This window comes from Pyrus communis, chromosome 6 (genome assembly GCF_041283825.1).
Source record: "Pyrus communis isolate YQ-2024b chromosome 6, ASM4128382v1, whole genome shotgun sequence".
Classification (NCBI taxonomy): Eukaryota; Viridiplantae; Streptophyta; class Magnoliopsida; order Rosales; family Rosaceae; genus Pyrus; species Pyrus communis.
The window spans coordinates 21,186,530-21,206,389 of NC_142570.1; the positions used below are offsets into that span (position 1 = coordinate 21,186,530).

At 35.6% G+C, this 19,860-nt stretch overlaps 1 protein-coding gene and 2 pseudogenes across 1 annotated transcript; all 3 read left to right on the top strand.

Annotated features, from left to right (window-relative positions):
• The first annotated feature begins 3,564 nt into the window (after positions 1-3,564).
• On the top strand, positions 3,565-4,295 carry LOC137711328 (putative invertase inhibitor). The gene has a single exon (XM_068450558.2). The coding sequence runs from the start codon at positions 3,609-3,611 to the stop codon at positions 4,179-4,181; it is 573 nt and encodes a 190-aa protein (XP_068306659.2). The 5' UTR covers positions 3,565-3,608; the 3' UTR covers positions 4,182-4,295.
• A 5,852-nt stretch (positions 4,296-10,147) lies between these two features.
• On the top strand, positions 10,148-11,004 carry LOC137709883 (putative invertase inhibitor; annotated as a pseudogene).
• Positions 11,005-18,176: 7,172 nt separating this feature from the next.
• Positions 18,177-19,121, top strand: LOC137709820 (putative invertase inhibitor pseudogene; annotated as a pseudogene).
• The last annotated feature ends 739 nt before the right edge of the window (positions 19,122-19,860 follow it).

Here is a 19,860-nt window from a genome sequence, read left to right on the forward strand (position 1 = left end):
TTTGCTATCGACTGTCGAGACTTGAAAACAGCAAGAAAAATCTGACGGCGAGATGAGAGAGAGAGACTGATGACGAGGGCGAGGTGTGAGAGATTGAGAGTGAAAAGGGTCGCGCCGTCGCGGGTTGCCTGAGAGATTGAGAAAGACAGAGCGAGAGAGAGATGAGGCTCAGGGCCTCAGGCTGCGCGAGACTGCGAGAAGGTTACTACTGGGTTTAGGCCCCTAGGGTTCATGAAAGAACTCTGAAGAAGAAGAACTGAAGGCAGAGAAGGGAACGAGAGAGAAGAGGCCAGGCCAGGGGAATGAAAAATAAGGAGGAGGAGGGTTAGGGTTACAACTTACACTGGCGGCATTACAGGGTTAAGGGTTTTGTTAAAAAGATTAAAAAATTAAAAATAATCTCACAAATCCTGGAGGCATGAGGGTTCGAACCCATGCCTCCAGCTTGTAAAGTTTCACTGAAACCAACTTGGCAACAGGTTCTGTTTTGTTATGATTGTATGACTAAACTATTTATAAATATTCAAAAAAATTATATATATATCGGTTCGGTTTCCGAGCCCCAAAAACCGAAACCGAACTGGTCAGATTCGGTTCAGTTCGGTTTGACAATTTCGGTTCAGTTTTTTTGCGGTTCGGTTTTTTTTTGCCTCGGTCCAGTTCAGTTGTCGATTTTTTTCGGTTTTCGGTTTTTTGAACCCACCCCTATCCCAGACCTTTTACACCATACATAACACCAGTACAAGAAGGACCAAAACTAGGCCAGCCCAAATGTCGGATGATTGGTCATTTGTGTTCTCATTTGCTATATTGGGTTTGTTCGGCTCTAACTTTTCTCAGACAGATGTTTCCATTTTCCTTTCAGCTTTTCACGCAATTACATTCCTTTTCAATACAAAATATCACCTTACTTTTGTGCTAATCCGTTGGAGTTTGGAATCTTTCGGGACGGCCCATATGTAACGTGAGGAAAACAAAATCAGTAGTAAAGTCTTTATTACTATCTAGTATATGTCCACACAGTGTGTGAATTTTTCTAATTTTGTTTTTAAAATGGGAGGAGAGAGAAAGAGAGTGAGAGAGAATGTGGGAGTGAGAAGAGAGGGAGAGAGGTTTTTTTTTATTTTTATTTTTTAATTTTTTTAGATTAGAGATGATAAAATTAGTGTAGGTGAGACTTAAAAAAAGAAATGTTTTTTTTAATACCTTAGTGGGTAGGTGTTGAGTTTTTTTTTGTCGAAAGAGAGATTTTATTAAATTCAAATAGAAATGCTTACATCAGAAGCCAAAATGTTGAACAACCATTCTGACTTGAACAAATCCCATGTATGAAATCCTAGGATGTTGAGTTTACATGCATGCGTCCGGTTTCGAAGCTCTCCCCCTTCCTATATTATTTTAATAGTTTGGAATCTCTTCCCTTCTCTTAATAATAATTAATTTTAAAAAATAATTATTTATAACTAATTAATTATTATTTTATTAATATTGCACCACACATTGATTGTAAGTTGGCCGTACATATCTTCAATATTTGGTTCGATTCCAAACACTTTTTCATAATTTGGTAAGTGGATTACAAATAATCTTTGGAAGCATTTAGAATAAATGAAGGTAGAGCCTTAGGATAGATTCAAGGACATAGCACATGGGAATTTGCGGTGGAGATGAATTTGCTTTGAACACTTTGAAATTCGAGACCTTGTTAGATTAATTTTTTTTCCATACAGCTTTGGTACTACATAAGATGACATCATACTTTTAACTCTTAAATGGTATGCTAAACCAAAGCACGTGGTGAAAAAAAGTATTCGTAGAAGTTCAAACTCGAATCGAGAGTTCCAAACTTTTGTTCTCTTTCCACTAAATTAAACCATTAGGTTTAACCAATTAAATATATGCGAAAAATTCAAAGATTTAATATGCTTTTCAAAAGTGTGTTGTACGGTTGTGGGATGAAGGAGCATCTCTACATTATTTTGCTTTTGCTTATTAATATTCACTAGTCGCTAAATATATAATTATACTTTTCTTAATTGAAAATTATTATAATTTCTTAAGGTGATATCCATAATTATAATTTTAAAGTGTTAATTATAATTTCTTATGGTGAATATCCATGATCCATAATTATAATTTCTTACGGTGAATATTCACTAATTACGCTAAATATGTAACTATAATTTCTTACGTGGAGAGAGAGGTTAAAGCAATCGGGAAGAGGATCCTCTCCTGAGCTCAGGATGGGGATTCTTTTGACCACGAAATCCGAGCTGTTCAAAATTAATTCAATGGTTCCAAATAGGAGGATCCTCTAAAAGTTATAATAATTGCAATCATTAGATTAAATTTAAACGGTTCGAATTTTGTGATCAGAAGGATCCCCAGTGCTCAGGAGAGGATCCTCTTCCAAGCAATCGAGTTTGATGAAGCCAGCCTGTTATATAACATGCATATTGAATATTAAAATCGGATGGAATTATCACGACCGCCACTACCTCCTTATCGTCTTCAAAAGTCCCTTTATTATCATTCATGTTCTTTTCTGTTCATCTCTTCATATAAATATTGGTTAAAACTGAGTGGAGGGGCATTTTAGAATTCGGATTGAGATCATCTGTGGATTTCTTACTTCGGAGTCCATGAAATTGACAATTTGAACCGTTCAAGATAGATTTAGATATTAAAAAGAGAGCTTATATATGAGGTGAGCCAGTAAAATATGCTAATAAGAACTACAATCTAACTTACTCAGTTCACTAAGATTCATACAGGATCCCATTTAATGGGATAAAATTTTGCTGTTCTTGTTGTTGTATATTTTTATTGAAAAACAAAGAACTCACATGCATTCACCCATATATCCATCCGTTTTCCTTTGCGTGCCAAAACTCACATGCTATATATGTAAGAGTAATATAACAGTCACGTATCTTCATAGGTAAAAAACATATCAAAACAGAAAGCAAAAAGAACAAGAAGTCTGGTTTTCCCACAACGTTAATGATGTTCACTTTCTATAAAGACTGATCATCATTATATCATAAGATTCCACGACCAGCTCCACGACCAGCCTGCCTATTAAATTATACATAATTACATATATAGGATAATAATCTTTTACAAAATATTGTCATATAGTCCCTTCCATTGAGGGAGATTATTTGCTAGATATTTGTTAGAGCTTAATCTCTAATATAATCGTTTGGTTTATCTAATCGACATATGGTTTTGATTATTAGGACATTAATTAAAATAGAGACGATTCAAATCTTTGAATTCCTAAACTAAATCAAACTGTATTATCATATATGTTATTGAGCTTTTCAATTTGTAACTTTGTAATTTGAGGATGCCTCCATCCATGAAGATCTTTGACTTTATCCCTGGGACCAATGAATAAAAATTTATGAGAGGTGAAAAAGAGTGTGTGAATAGCACTATCAGTTCTGATAAATTACATAACTTTGATTGACATGTTGTATTGTTGATAGCGCGCGTAATTAAGTACGTGTGCTTATATATAAACAATAGCCTTTCCCTCTCCAAAGCAACTCTCATGTTCATTAGTTTCTCAAAAGGCCCTTTCTCTGAAAAGAAGGGGAAAAATGATGATTCTCTTATCTTCGTTTTCCAAGATTTTCATCACCATCACCATCAGTTTTCTGATGCTCTTTCATAGCACAATTGGCTGTAATAATCTCATCCAAAACTCTTGCAAGAAAGCCTCAGATGGTGATCCAAATTTGAGCTACAATTTCTGCGTTGCAAGCCTTGAGGAGGCCAACTCTAAATCCCACGGCCAAAGTCCAGATCACCTTGAACAACTAGTCCTCATTTCACTTAACCTTACCATATCCAACGCGACGAACATCAACTCCACCATTTTGAAGCTCTTGAAGGACAAACGGTTCGACAAGTACGCAAAGGATTGCTTGAAAGGCTGCTCAGAACTCTACTCGGACGCCATCCCTACGCTGCAAGAAGCTCTTTGCGCCTTTCGGTCCAAGGACTTTCCCAAAGCAAATGTGGAAGTCAGCTCTGCGATGGATGCTTCTAGTACTTGTGAAGACGGTTTCAAGGATAAGAAAGGTGAAGTGTCTCCATTGAGAAAGGAGAATGATGTCTTCTTTCAGTTGAACGTCATTTCTCTTGCATTTATCAATACATTATCTAGTTGATTGAGAAAGGCAAAATATATCGATGTTAATTTATAGGTTTATGATAAATAAGCAGTATTTTGTATAATATATTTCCACAATAAACAAGCCAATAAGCTCGGCAGTAGCCACTAATTTCTTTTTGTATATATTCTTGTATCAAGTATTTACGACGTACGTGCTTGAAAAAATGTTTATTTGCTGCTCTAATTATAAACCAAACCTAATCATAACGCACTTCTCTGCGAACAAGTTCCGGGCGAAAACAAAAATTTCTCCGGTTGACCACATTCCAACTCACCAAAGATTATAACTAACATTAGCAAACTGTTCAACAAAAAATCACTTTGCCTTTGCTTCGGGAGATTTTAGGGATCAGTTTCTCTCCTTCACCATTTGTGCTAACCCCAATATTAACACATTTTTTTTCGTAAGTATCTAAAATCGGCTCTGTTTTATTTGTAATTTTAAGGGGAAAAAAAGGAAATTTACAAAGAGAATTCTCGACGGATCGAATAATCAACTTGTCAAAACTATTACATGAGGAAGTTTACCAAACCAAACACAAAGGTTGCTATAGATTTGTGCAAAGGTAGAGATAGTACGAATGTCTAAAAGAGGCAAAAGTCTAGCTTTTCTTTTTTCAATAAAGAATGTGCAAGAAGCCATGTAATCTCAATTTATATTATTCATTTGATGATAGGTCTACTGTTGTGTGGGACATTCTTTTCCTTAGACCTGGTTGAAATCCTCGGCAAAGTTTTTATCAAGGCCTAGTAAGCATACTATCATCAGTTCGTACGTATTCTAAGTTGCTTTAATGAATATCATACTTCTTTCAAAAGAAACCATGTCAAGTTGATGAGCAAGAAACATTTAGGTTTTAATTATGCATTTAAAAAACCTAGTTTAATAATGTGGCATAACCATCACAGCAGTCACGTCAAGTGATCAATAAATATGGTTTCCTTAACATTTTCTTTAAATTAAGCAACTGATCGGAACCTTCACCTTTTCTTAATTTAGGCCATGTTAATGCTCATTCTCCATATGATTGGCTAGAAGAATTCTTATCAAATAATAAATAATTTTTTTTCTTTTTAGTTTTGAATTAGATCGATATTCCAATACACGCATGCATGTGAACTGGGTGTGAAGTCACACCATGGACTTGTCTTTTGTAGCGATAGATCGATATCGCCCATGTCGCCCTCGCACACAACTTTTTTTTTATCGAAAAAGACATCATCTAGATATGAGATGAGATCATCAGGTTGGGAAGAAGAGAAAGAAACCACAAAGGGTCTTCCTTCCTCTATCCACACCTTATCCTCATAAAACAAACGAAACCCATATCAACTGCACAATTATTTGCTACATATGCTGGAAAATCCTCCCAATATCACCCAATAATTTTTAGGGTTGTTTAGATATAGGCCCATACAACTCATATATCTCGGATAAAAACCCACCTATGAATCAACATTCAATAAAAACCCAAAATTTAAATAAATTGCCACATAAGAAAACAAGTAACCTATTAATATAAGTTATTTACAATTTATGCCACAACTTTCTATAACTGTTCTCATACAACCATTATTAGCCAACTATTATGGCTAACGTTTTTAACAATTTCTTTTACCAATCTAATAATGGATTAATATAATGCATTACAATATCTCTTAACTATATAACTTTAGATAAATTATTTTGCGAACACATAAACATACATACGATAGTAAAACATAAAATAGAAGATACATTTTTTGAAAAGTTAAATTGTAGGTAAATTATATGCATACAAAAACAAAATTGTAGATACACTATTGTTGTTAAAAAAGGTAAATCTTTTATGTAGTATTGTAGATACATTATTGTCACAGTAGGTAAATTAGTTTCATATAAAATAAAAAAGTAGGTAAATTATATTCATACAAAAATAATATTGTGGATACATTATTGTTAAATAAGAACTGGTAAATTTCTATCCTAAAATTTGAACAATAGGTACATTATTTTATTGATAAATATTTTAAAAGATAGACTATTTCACTAATATATATATATATATATATATATATATATATATATTTAAATTGAAAAATGTTGTTAAGATTAAGAAAACTTGCCAAATTAATTCCTATATCAAATTAGAAGCAAATTTTATGGAGTGAGAGAAACATGAATCAACCAAATTAATTACAAAACATGGAAATCTTGAATTCTCATATAACATGCAATGCATTTAGAATATTAGTACCATTTTTTTTTTATATATAAAATCATTAATCATCCTTAAAATCTACATATGTTTAATTGTGCACTTTAAACATGCAAAAAAGGGTATTTTAGGCATTCGAAAAATTTTAAATGTGTAAAGTCAAATATAAATAATGAATTTGCTTATGTGGAGTCTAGTCATTGGGTTTTATTCGAGTAAAAAAATTATGTCGGGTTTTATATGAAAGAAATTGAGTTTGAGGGGTTAAGGTCATATTTTCAGTAATTTTTATATGAAATTTCAAAATGTTACGAGTTAGTTTTAGGGTTTAGGGTCACTATGAAAAATGGAAAATAAAAAGACGTGATATGAAAAATGTTCTCACATGCTTATTTTGAAAAGAAAATCCCCCAACTACAAACAAAATATGCAAATTGTAAAATTGAAAACTAATAGAGGAGAAAAAGCTTAGACGTGTGGATGGCGAGATAATAAAATGAATGTTGCATCACTGTCTTGATTGCTATTTGCTAATTGGTTTTGGAGTGGAAGGTTTGCCCATATATTAAACCGTCACTCAATTAAAATTGGCAGCATGTTGGCCTTAAAAATTTGTCACATGTAAGAAGGCGTATGAGATTGTTGAAGGAAAAAATTGGCTAAATTAAGATCATTTGAGTAACATACATAGATCTAATTAACAATTGAAAGGCGGAAGCATGTTCATATGCACTTAAAAACAAATCTTAACCATGATATTCAAAGGCTACTAGTGTGGTGAACCAAGACTCAATTCAGATCTACAAGAAATAGTTGAGAATTCATGATAGTAGATTCCTATTTGCATGGGCAAATGCTAATCACCCAAGAGAGGCCCTTCATTCTTTTGCTTCTTTCTCCATGGATCCATGATGAATAAACTCTCCAAAGTTCCCAAGGGAGGAAACCTCTAATTTCTCCATAACAAGGCAAGAGATGTGAAGAGGAGATGAGTAATCTAGGAGGAAGATTCATGCTAGTGAACTTCCTCCTAGGGGCCGCTATGGTGAAAGGAGATGAGAGTTTTTGGTATCTCTTCATCTCAACAATGCGGGGAGCAAACCTTGGGGTTATGACGTATCATCAAATGACCAAAGACGTACCCACAAGACAATTGTGGTGTCTCGATTCAAATGACTACTTTTTATTGTTTCAACTAGTGAGTTCTCATATGACATGAGTATAAGAACTCCTCTTTGATGGAGTTCATTGAACTCATTCTCTATTGAGCACCTACAAACTTGCCTTGGTGACTTTTACACCAATGATTCGAGACTATTCACTCTTTGAAGAGAAAAGACACAGTATGATATTATCTTACCTGATTATTAGTCCCCAATTAGCAATCATATGATCAAGAACGTTTAGGATATGTGCTTGAGAAAGAAAGGTCTCATGAATCTAACTTTGTTACATTACATTCTCTCTATCACATATTCTTTAGGCTTATTTTTTAGGTGTATACCATTTAATGAGACAGCTTTAAACAATAATATTTTCCCTTATATTAAACTAAATTAGTTTAATATGCAAAATGTTCGTAATGTATCATCTCATGATTGGCTTTTATAGCACATTTCTAACATAATGTGAATGTAAAAGGCAAAACTGAACATAGGAGAATCAAGAAACTTTGCAAAGGCTTATAAGAAGTTGAGTTGCTCCTCCAATTTTCAATTAATTTTGAAGTGAAACCTCAACTTCTTTCTATAAAGTGATCAAACCTTGTTAAGTCGAGTCTTTAATGTGAATTCTATTCTATCAATATCTTACAAGAGGTTGGAGATTTTTAAAAATTTGCACTACATGTTCCTCACTTACAACACTTCATAGGTGTCCAATTTAAATGGTATGTTCATATTTGTCAACCCATTTACATATCTCTATATATCTCTATATATAAAGCCAACACTGCCGTGAACAATATTTTTTTAGGGTCACATGCTTCACAATAAAAGGACAAAAATGCCCCCTAAACAAAAAAAAAATATTCAAAAGCAGCCTGAAATAATGCATCAAATGTGGCAGGGGTATTTTTGTCATATAAACAGTGTTTTTAATATTTTACTATCCAATGTACAGTGATAAACATTTTTTTAATATTTTAATATTTAGTGTACAGTGATAAATAATGTTTTTAATATTTAACTTTGTCCTGTACGGTTTTATTTTTATTTATTTTTAATAATTAGTACCTTGCAATGGGCTAGTAATAATGTGATTCAATCAGTTGTTTACCAAATAATATTTTCTCTATTTTTAAACACGTTCAAAACATCTTAAGAGGCCCATAGTGCTGGTTATAAGAAAGGTTTTTCGCACACGCATAATAATGTGATTCGATTAGTTGTCAAATGATTGTTTTTTTTTTCTTCGAACAAACGATATTATCTACACTAAGGGAGATAGGGTGAACTTAGTCTCACATTGGGATAGCAATAATGTGATTTAATCAATTGTTTATTAAATATTATTTTCTCTATTTTTAAACACTTAAGAGGCACATAGTGCTAGTTATAAAAAAAGGCTTTTCGCACGTGCATAATCATGTGATTCAATTAGTTGTCAAATGATCTTTTTTTTTTTTTTTTTTTTTGAATAAACGACGTTTTCTACACTAAGGGGTAGGGGTGGGCTTAGCCTTACAATGTGTTAGCAATAATGTAATTCAATAAGTTGTTTATTAAATATTATTTTCTCTATTCTTAATGTAAATTCAATAGAATGTAGATGGAAATTGAAAGGTTGATTTTATTATATGGATTAAGTTGCTTTGATTGGTTTATGAGGTGTTTATTCTAGTATGGTCAAATGTTATTCATTTACTTCAAATATTTGACTTTTTTTTTGTCATAAAAAAAATTATTGAAGCAATTCACGCATATAAATACATTTCAAAAGTGTAAGTCGAGCATAGCATGCTATGGTTCAAAAAATGCATTCTGCACATGCATGAGCATGTGCATGAAGGCTAGTAAAATCTTGACGCACGTGTATGAAGGCTAGTAAAATCTTTTAATAGAACCTCTTACTTGGGCATGGCTTATCCCACATTTGAAACCTCTCAAGAGAAGCCCATATTTATGCTTGCATGACATATGCATGATTGACTTGTGAGTATCATCAATATCCTGCATAAATGTAATTATTTAGTATAAGTTTGTTGACCGAAATAGCAGTTTGAAGACTAAAATTTCCCACATCACAATTATGCACTTTTATAGACGAATTTTTTTTAATATTATATTATTTTCTATCCAAAATGAGATAACTTGGTCTCACGTTTATTTTGTTATTGGATTAATTGAGGGAGATGGTGGACTAGGGTGAAGAGTCCATAGATATATAGAGAGCGAACTCAAGGTCCCAAATTTGGTGAGTTGTGTTGAAGAGTCTGTTGGAACTAGTTTATCCTATGCAGTTTTTCGTACTTAGTAACAAACACCATTCCATTTGGCAAGTCTGTTGGGGTTGCTCCAAAGTTGCTTCATCGAAGTAATCCAATGCAAAGGTTAAAAAACCGACGCGCATGTTGATTAGACCAGTTGAGTACGACAAACATCCTCGGCCCTCCCGACTCGAGATTGAATCCGGCTTTCCGTTAATTAAAGCAGTTTAAAATAGAATACGGCATTGTTAAAAAAGAAGAAACTGACACATCAGTACACCAGTTAACTAGTATAATAGATTGCGTGATCAGTTAACAAGGAAGCAGAAGAAAAAAGAGAACAAGTACTACAAATCCAGGAAGCTTCCTCTATATACTTTTCTGCAAACCAGATTCCATTTTTAGAACCATACACACCTCACTTGGTATTAGCAAGAAAACCAAAAGCATAGGAAAAATGCATCGCATTTCTTCCTTTTCAATCTCTTTGTGCTGCTTCTTGTTTTTCCTGACGATTCCTCACGAAAAACTTTCCGCTGTTGCAATATCCGTTGACATAATCACCCAAACCTGCGAAAAATGTGCAGCTGAATCCGACGTGCTTAGCTACAACGTTTGTGCGGCTTCTCTCCAAGCAGTGCCTGTCAGCCATGTGACTAATCTTCAAGGACTAGCAGTGATAGCAATGGAGCTGGCACTGCACAACGCAACCAACACGCTTTCAACCATAAAGGAGTTGTCGAATAACAAAAGTTTGGATCCTTTTGCTCTGGTTTGCTTGAAGGATTGCTTGCAGCTATACTCGGACGCGATCACAACGTTGGCGGATGCGGTCGGAGCATTTCTGAGTGAGGATTACGGCATGGCGAATACCTGGGTGAGTACAGTCATGGAAGCAACAACTACATGTGAGGGAGGGTTGAAGGAGAAGGAAGGTGAAGGAGAAGGAGGGTTGAGAATTACCATCTTTTTCAGTTATGTGATATTGTACTCTGCATAAATCACTTGCTCAATTACTCGAAGTCTACAGCAACCTAATTATTTCTCAGGTGGAATAAGAGCTCAGCAATTATCTGGATTTTTAATTCTTGAGTACATGATTTTTTATTTATTGCACAAGCGATATTGATGGAAAGGAAAATTGAGCTCGGAATTCGGGTGCAAGAGTAAATGTCTCAGCCAACTAAGTTATATGTCTCTTCCTTTGCATGTACACGTTATATGCAGCTAAAGAAACATACTTTGTGTTGTACTATGATCCTAATAATCAAATTAACTGTAACATTTTCTCTGTATAATCGTATGTAAAACTAAGTTTTTGGACATTAAATTAAAGGTAGTGCAATCCACACCCTCGTTTTTACTTCTCACACATCCTTTCGAATTTTCGGCTGTTGGATTGAAAGAATTAAAGAAGATTAATGACAAAAAAAAATTAACAAATGTGTGTGAGAAGTAAAAACTTAGACGTGTGGATGGTGAGATAATAAAATGAATGTAGCATCATTGTCTTGATTGCTATTTACTAATTGGTTTTGGAGTGGAAAGGGGTTTTTTTTAAATTAATTAATACCTCACAATGGGCTAATAAGAATGTCATTCAATCAGTTGTTTACTAAATATTATTTTTTCTATTATTAAACAAGTTCAAAACATCTTAAGAGGCGAGTAGTGCTGGTTATAAAAAAAAAGTTTTTCGCACACGCCTAATAATGTGGTTCGATTAGTTGTCAAATGATTGTGTTTTTTTTTTTTTTGAAAAAAACGAAATTATCTACATTAAGGAAAAGGGGGTGGGCTTAGCCTCAAATTGGTGTAGTAATAATGTGATTCAATCAATTGTTTATTAAATATTATTTTCTCTATTTTTAAACACATTCAAAACATTTTAAGAGCCGCGTACCGCTGGTGATAAAAAATGTCTTTCACATGCGCACAATAATATGATTCAATCAGTTGTATTATTTTCTTTATTTTTAAACACTTAAGAGGCATGTAGTGCTAGTTATAAAAAATGTCTTTCGCACGTGCATAATAATGTGATTCAATTAGTTGTCAAATGATTTGTTTTTTTTTTTTTGAACAAACGATGTTTTCTACACTAAGGGAAAGGGGGTGGACTTAGCCTCACAATGAGCTAGTAATAATGTAATTCAATCAGTTGTTTATTAAATATCATTTTATATATCCTTAATGTAAATTCAATAGAATGTGGATGGAAATTGAAAGACCGATTTTATTACATGTATTCAGTTGCTTTGATTGGTTTATGAGGTGTTTCTTCTAGCATGGTCGAATATTATTCGTTTACTTCAAATATTTGACTTTCTTTTGTCATAAAAAAAAAAATTATTGCAGCAATTCACGCGTATAAATACATTTAAAGCGTGTAAATCGAGCATAGCACGTCTTGGTTCAAAAAATGCCTTCTGCATACGCGTGCATGAAAGCTAGTAAAATCTTGATGAGCGTGTATGAAAGCTAATAAAATCTTTTAAGAGAACCTCTCACTTAGGGTATGGCTTATCCCACATTTAAAACCCCTCAAGAAAAGCCTAAATTTATGCTTGCATGACATATGTATAATTGAATTGTGAGTATCATCAATAGCCTCCACAAATGCAATTCTTTAGTACAAGTTTGTTGACCGAAATAGCAGTTTGAAGACTAAAATTTCCCACGTCACAATTATGCACTTTTACAGACTATAAATTTTAATGTTATATTATTTTCTCTCCAAAATGAGACAAGTTGGTCTCACGTTTATTTTGTTATTGGATTAATTGAGGGAAATCAAGGACATCTCTGATGCTTTAATGGCAGCTGGTGCACCTATTACTGATCGAGACTTAATTGCAGCTACATTGGCCGGTTTACCTGATGAGTTCGAATCCTTCATTGATTCAATTCTCATTCGTATTTCCACCACAACCTTGGATAAATTGCATGGCCTCTTGCTCACCAAAGAATTGTCAATATCTCGACGGAAGAAAATTGTCTCCTCTAGCACCACAGAGCCCTTTCATGCCTTTGCTGCTCAGTCACAACCTCTTCTCTTGCCTACACCACCACAACATCAAGCCTTTGCTGCTCAACCCCAACCTTCTCGGGGAAATTACAGAAGCAATCATTGCGGTAATTACAGAGGTCATGCTCGTGGACAACGTGGTAATTACAAAGGTAATAACTTCCGTGGAAACTATCAAGGTTCTCGTGGCAATTATCACGGCTCTCGTGGTACTCTTTGTCAACTTTGTGGATCAAACAATCATGAGGCTATTGACTGCTTTGATCGAATGAATCTGGATATCTTTGGCAAAGTTCCTCCTGCCAAGCTAGCTGCTATGTGTGTACATTTTTCATCCAAGCCCTCTCCTTCTTAGCTTATTGATTTAGGTGCGACTTCACACATCACCAATGATATCTCCAACATCTCCTCTCCTACTCCTTATCGTGATGAAGACAAAGCCTACATTGGTGATGGTAAAGGTTTGACAATTAACAATATTGGTTCTTCCTTTTTACATACTCCTTCTACCACATTTAAATTGCAAAATGTTATTCATGTCCCACAATTGCAGCATAATTTACTCTCTGCCTATCAATTTCTCAAGGATAATTACTGTTCCTTGACACTTAATTCTGATGGATCCTATGTAAAGGATTGTTCTACTGGGAAGACGCTTTTGCGGGGATCGGTTAAGGATGGCTTTTATCCCCTGCAGTGCTCCTCTCAGTCACCTCAATGTTCTACAGTTTCATCCACTGCTCTATTAAGTGTTAAAGCACCAGTTTAAGTATGGCACAACAGACTTGGCCATCCATCTTCATCTATCTTCAAATGAGTTCTTTCCAATAATAAACTTGCTTTTCAAGGAAGCACTTCAGTGGATTTTTTTTGTTCCAACTGTGCACTTGCCAAAAGTCACAAGCAACCTTTTCGTACTGCTAGTTCTACCTCATCTTCTTGTTTACAACTTTTGCATTGTGACCTTTGGGGACTAGCTCCTGTTATGTCAGTGAGTGGTTATAGGTACTATCTGTTGCTTGTTGATGACTATAATAAATACAATTGGTTTTTTCCTTTACAGTCAAAATCTGAAGTGTATTCTATCTTTGTTGAGTTCAAGAATTATGTAGAAAATCTTCTTGGCAATAAAATCAAAATTATTCGTTCAGATTCAGGAGGTGAATTCACTAGCACTGCTTTCCAATCTTTTCTCAAAACACATAGCATTGTTCATGAATTAGTTGTCCGCACACACCTGAACAAAATAGTTGTGTAGAAAGGAAACATCATCATCTTGTAGAAACTACTCGAACACTCTTGGTTGCATCTAATGTTCCTCCTATTTTTTGGGTTGAAGCATTTTCTACTGCAATATACTTGATTAATAGACTCCTTATTTCAGGAAAATTACAGTCTCCATGGGAATTGTTGTTTCATACTCCCCTGATTATAGTAGACTGAAGGTATTTGGTTGCAGTTGTTTCCCCTGGCTTAAGCCTTATGCAACTTCGAAATTGGACAACAAGAGTAAATATTGTGTATTCTTGGGGTATAGTATTCAACACAAAGGGTATAGGTGTCTGGATCCATTGACTCAGAGGGTGTATAAATCTTGCCATGTGGCTTTTGATGAATCTGCATTTCTATTTCATCATTCTCAGTTATCTCCAACATGGGTTGCCTCTTTGTCCAATGCAGCAAGTTCCGTTGCTTCTCAAGTGGATTTGCAATTCACTGTTCTTAATGATGCTTTTGCAACCAGTTCAGCTGCTCATTCTTCAACACCTTCTACTAGTGGTGCATCACCTATTATTTCAGATACTGCTCCTATTACCAGTGTTCCAAATTCTAGTTCACATGCTGCTTCTGTTGATACAATTGTTTCTTCACCTGATGCTCCTAATATCTCTTCTATTGCACCAAATACTCACCTTATGATCACACAATCTAAAGCAGGGATATTCAAGCCAAAGGTTTTTTTGGCAACCAAGCATCCTATTCTTTCTTCCATAGATTATGTTCCATCCACTTATTTGCAAGCTTCCAAGCATGCTCACTGGAGAACTATCATGCAAGAAGAGTTCAATGCTCTGCAATCTACAGGAACGTGGATGCTTGTCCCCTCTTCTCCCAATCAAAATGTTGTTGGTTGTAAGTGGGTGTTTAGAATCCAGAAACATCCTGATGGTTCAATTAATCGGTACAAGGCTCAGCTTGTAGCCAAAGGGTTTCACCAACAAGAGGACATCGATTATAAGGAGACATTCAGCCATGTAGCCAAGCCTGTCACCATTCGTATTCTATTGTCTCTTGCAGCTTAGTTTCACTGGTTTTTAAATCAATTGGACATAAGTAATGCTTTCTTGCATGGGGATTTACAAGAAAATGTCTTTATGCAGCAGCAGCCTCCTGGATTTAGTGATCCCTCTTTTCCAAACCATGTTTACAAACTCAAAAAGTCCCTCTATGGCCTTAAACAGGCTCTACGCATTTGGTTTGACAAATTATTCCAAGTGTTGCATTCCTTTGGTTTTCAGCAATCCTCTTCTGATGTTTCTCTCTTTGTTTTAAAAGCTCCAACCTTGGTTATAATCCTTGTATATGTTGATGACATTCTAGTCACAGGTCCTAATGCTACTCTCTGTCAACACTACATTCAAAAACTGAACACTGTCTTTCCAGTCAAAGATCTCAGTCCCTTGCACTATTTTTTGGGACTTGAGGTGCACAGGTCCTCCACAGGCGTATTCCTACATCAAGGCAAGTATTGACTTGATCTTCTTTAGAAAACCAAGATGGATGGAGCTAAACCATGTTCAACTCCTTTAGGCACAACTAAGCTTGATCATACTGGTGCTTTTTTATCCAATCTTACAAAGTACAGATCTATTGTTGGGGCTTTGCAATACCTCATATGGACAAAGCCAGACATCTCGTTTGCGATTAATCAAGTATGTCAATTTATGCATGCTCCACGGGATTCTCATCTTCAAGCTGCCAAAAGAATTCTCTCTTTCTTAAAAGGTACTCTCACACATGGTATTTGGTTTAAACCAGGCCCTTTGACTCTTACTGCATATTCGAATCCCGATTGGGCAGGGTGTACTTTTGACAGGAGGTCCACCAGTGGCAATTGTATATTTCTTGGCTCTAATTTGATTAGTTAGAGTGCTAAGAAACAGTCCACGGTTGCTCGATCTTCTACTGAGGCTGAGTATCGGTCCTTAGCTCATACATTGGCAGAAATAACATGGATTTGTAAAGTTTTTAGAGATATTGATTTCCCCCTATCTCAGATTTCTCATCTCTGGTGTGATAACATTTCTGCTATCTCCTTAGCTTCTAACCCTATTTTTCATGCCCGAACTAAACATGTTGAAATTGACTATCATTACCTCTGTGAGCTTGTTCTTGCTCGACTTATCAAGATTCAATATGTCTGTAGTCAAGATCAGTTAGCAGACATCTATACCAAGTCTTTGTCCAGGCAAAGATTCTTATATCTCCAATCCAAGCTTTCTCTTGATCCTTTTGATGCTTCCAAGTTTAGCTTGAGAGGGTGTAAAGAAGCTAAAGATTAGTCATCAAAGTTGTTGCTAGGAGTAAGTTATAGTTTGTTAGAGAATTTTGTATACTGTTAGTTTGGTTAAGGGCATTAGTGTAATCTGTTAGAAAGCCCACATGTGTATATATAACAAACATTGTGTAATTATTGAGGTATTCAATGAAACAGAAAATATTCAGAATTCTATAGTGGACAAGGCACATTATTATAATAAAAGGAAGGGTAAATCTCAGTTTACTACCCTCAAGTTTTGTGATTTTTAACATTTGGTATATGAAGTTTTTTCCATCCCAGAGTCATACCTAAAGTGTTAATTTTGGAACAGTTTCATACATCTGTTGGTCTGGCTGTTAAGTCTCTCGTTAACTGATGACGTGACGCCTATGTGGATAATGACTGGATACCATGTGTTATTAAGGGGTCCACGTGGAAATTAAAAATTAAAAAAAATTAAAAAAAACATTTTTTTATCACAAAATAAAAAAGAAAAAAAAAGAAAAAAAATCCCTTTTGTTACTCATCTTCCTCCCAGAGGAAGTTTGATCCACCCATCTGTCCCCAATCCCCTCCTCCCTTCTCTCCTCTATGTCCCACCCAACCTTCCTCTCCTACCTCACCTTCAGCCACCTCTTCTTTCAGATTAGCCGAACCCACCTTTCCTTGCAAATACCTAAAAACCGAAGGAGACCACGAAGAGTTCTTACACAAACTTTGGATCTCTTTCAAGAACATCCAATAATTTGATTACAAAAGCAAAACCCAATTGCCGGAATCCAAAATTAAAATTACCAAAAGCTAAATCTTCTAGGTCGCACAACTGCCTCCTACAAATCCTACTTCAAACTGAAAAATTCAAGCAAAACCTAATTACCCAATTGCCACCTGCAAATCAAACTAAAAAATTCAATCACCCAACAACTTTTGCAAATTATAAACTCAAAATTGGGCATGTCAGAGGACAGAAGAACTAGTGAGCTTGTTCACTTTGTGAACCTTCTCATTGCAAGCCCAACACAGCGTTGTCCTGTTGGCATAGCAGAGGACACCGCCACCTCTTTGAGCACCCCCATTTAGTCTGGAGTTTTGTTGCGACGGTCATGTGCTCTGTTGCGTTGTCACCAAGCTCGCCCTCAAATGCGACTGCAGATTCGTCAGCGTTGGCGACGAGGAAATGTGGGTTCAGCGATTAGATGTTCGCAGTGATTTGACGGATGTATGAGACTGTACCAAAATTAACGGATGTATGAGACTGTCCCAAAATTAACACTTTAGGTATGACTCTGAGACGAAAAAAACTTCATGTACCAAATGTTGAAAATCACGAAACTTGAGGGTAGTAAACTGAGATTTACCCTAAAAAGAATGTTTGTGGAATAGGGTGAAGAGTCCATAGATATAGAGAGTGAACTCAAGGTCCCAAATTTGGTGAGTTGTGTTGAAGAGTCTGTTGGAGCTAGTTTTGGCAGTTTTCGTACTTACTATAGTAACAAACACCATTCCATTTGGCAAGTCTGTTGGGGTTGCTCAAAAGTTGCTTTATCGAAGTAATCCAATGCCAAGGTTAAAAAACCGACGCATATGTTGATTAGACCGGTTGAGTATGACAATATGCTCGGCCCTCCCGACTCAAGATTGAATCCGACTTTCCGTTAATTAAAGCAGTCTAAAATAGAATACGGCATTGTTAAAAAAGAAGAAACTGACACATCAGTACACCAGTTAACCAGTATAATAGATTGCGTGATCAGTTAACAAGGAAGCAGAAGAAAAAAGAGAACAAGTACTACAAATCCAGGAAGCTTCCTCTATATACTTTTCTGCAAACCAGATTCCATTTTTAGAACCATACACACCTCACTTGATATTAGCAAGAAAGCCAAAAGCAAAGGAAAAATGCATCGCATTTCTTCCTTTTCAATCTCTTTGTGCTGCTTCTTGTTTTTCCTGACGATTCCTCACAAAAAACTCTCCGCTTTTGCAATATCCGTTGACATAATCACCCAAACCTGCGAAAAATGCGCAGCTGAATCCGACGTGCTTAGCTACAACGTTTGTGCAGCTTCTCTCCAAGCAGTGCCTGTCAGCCATGTGACTAATCTTCAAGGACTAGCAGTGATAGCAATGGAGCTGGCACTGCACAATGCAACCAACACACTTTCGACCATAAAGGAGTTGTCGAATAACAAAAGTTTGGATCCTTTTGCTCTGGTTTGCTTGAAGGATTGCTTGCAGCTATACTCGGACGCGATTACAACGTTGGCGGATGCGGTCGGAGCATTTCTGAGTGAGGATTACGGCACGGCGAATACCTGGGTGAGTGCAGTCATGGAAGCAACAACTACATGTGAGGGAGGGTTTAAGGAGAAGGAAGGTGAAGTGTCTCCATTGACAAATGAGAATTACAATCTTTTTCAGTTATGTGATATTGTACTCTGCATAAGTCACTTGCTTAATTACTCGAAGTCTACGGCAACCTAATTATTTCTCAGGTGGAATAAGAGCTCAGCAATTATCTGGATTTTTAATTCTTGCGTACATGGTTTTTTATTTATTGCACAAGCGATATTGATGGAAAGGAAAATTGAGCTCGGCATTCGGGTGCAAGGGGTAAATGTCTTAGCCAACTGAGTTACATGTCTCTTCTTTTGCATGTACCTGTTATATGTAGCTAAAGAAACATACTTTGTGCTGTAATATGATCCTAATAATCAAATTAACTGTTAACATTTTCTCTATGTAATCGAATGTAAAATTAAATTTTTGGACATTAAATTAAAGGTAGTGCTATCAACACCCTCGTTTTTACTTCTCACACATCCCTTTTAATTTTCAGCCGTTAGATCAAATGAATTGAAGAAGATTAATGACAAAAAAATTAACAAATATGTATGAAAAGTAAAAATAAGTGTGTGGGTAGCATTTTTCTAAATTAATAAGCATCCCCACATATTATTGGCTTGGCCTGCCATATGACAAATTTTATGACAAGAAAAAGGCTCGTCTAAAAGTTGATCATGCATAGGGCTGAATCTGCGAAGCTTCAAGGCACTTTACTTCATAAATCGAATCTCCGGCACTACTAGTAGATTGCTTGATCACACGAGGCCCTTCTCAAAGGGATCCCGCTTCACTGTTTAAGGAGCGTGATACTCGACAACATAACAAGATATATTGACACTAGTTTCGACATCTATATGGACAACATGTTGAGAAAACCTATAAATATTCATAATCGACACCAAATTGACATCTCATATCAAATACAGTACCATATCATATCGAGTAACCCACTTTATGAACAGTTGACCGTGATTGCCCTTCTCAACGGGATGGTCGATATGTAGTCAATATGGACTCGTTCTAACAAGTTGAAGAGACAAACAACTAAATCAACTAGCTAGTTGATAGTTCAGCTGGGCAGGACTAAACTCAACTCGGATATTGGCTGGAAACTTGGAAAGCAAAACAAGGTAA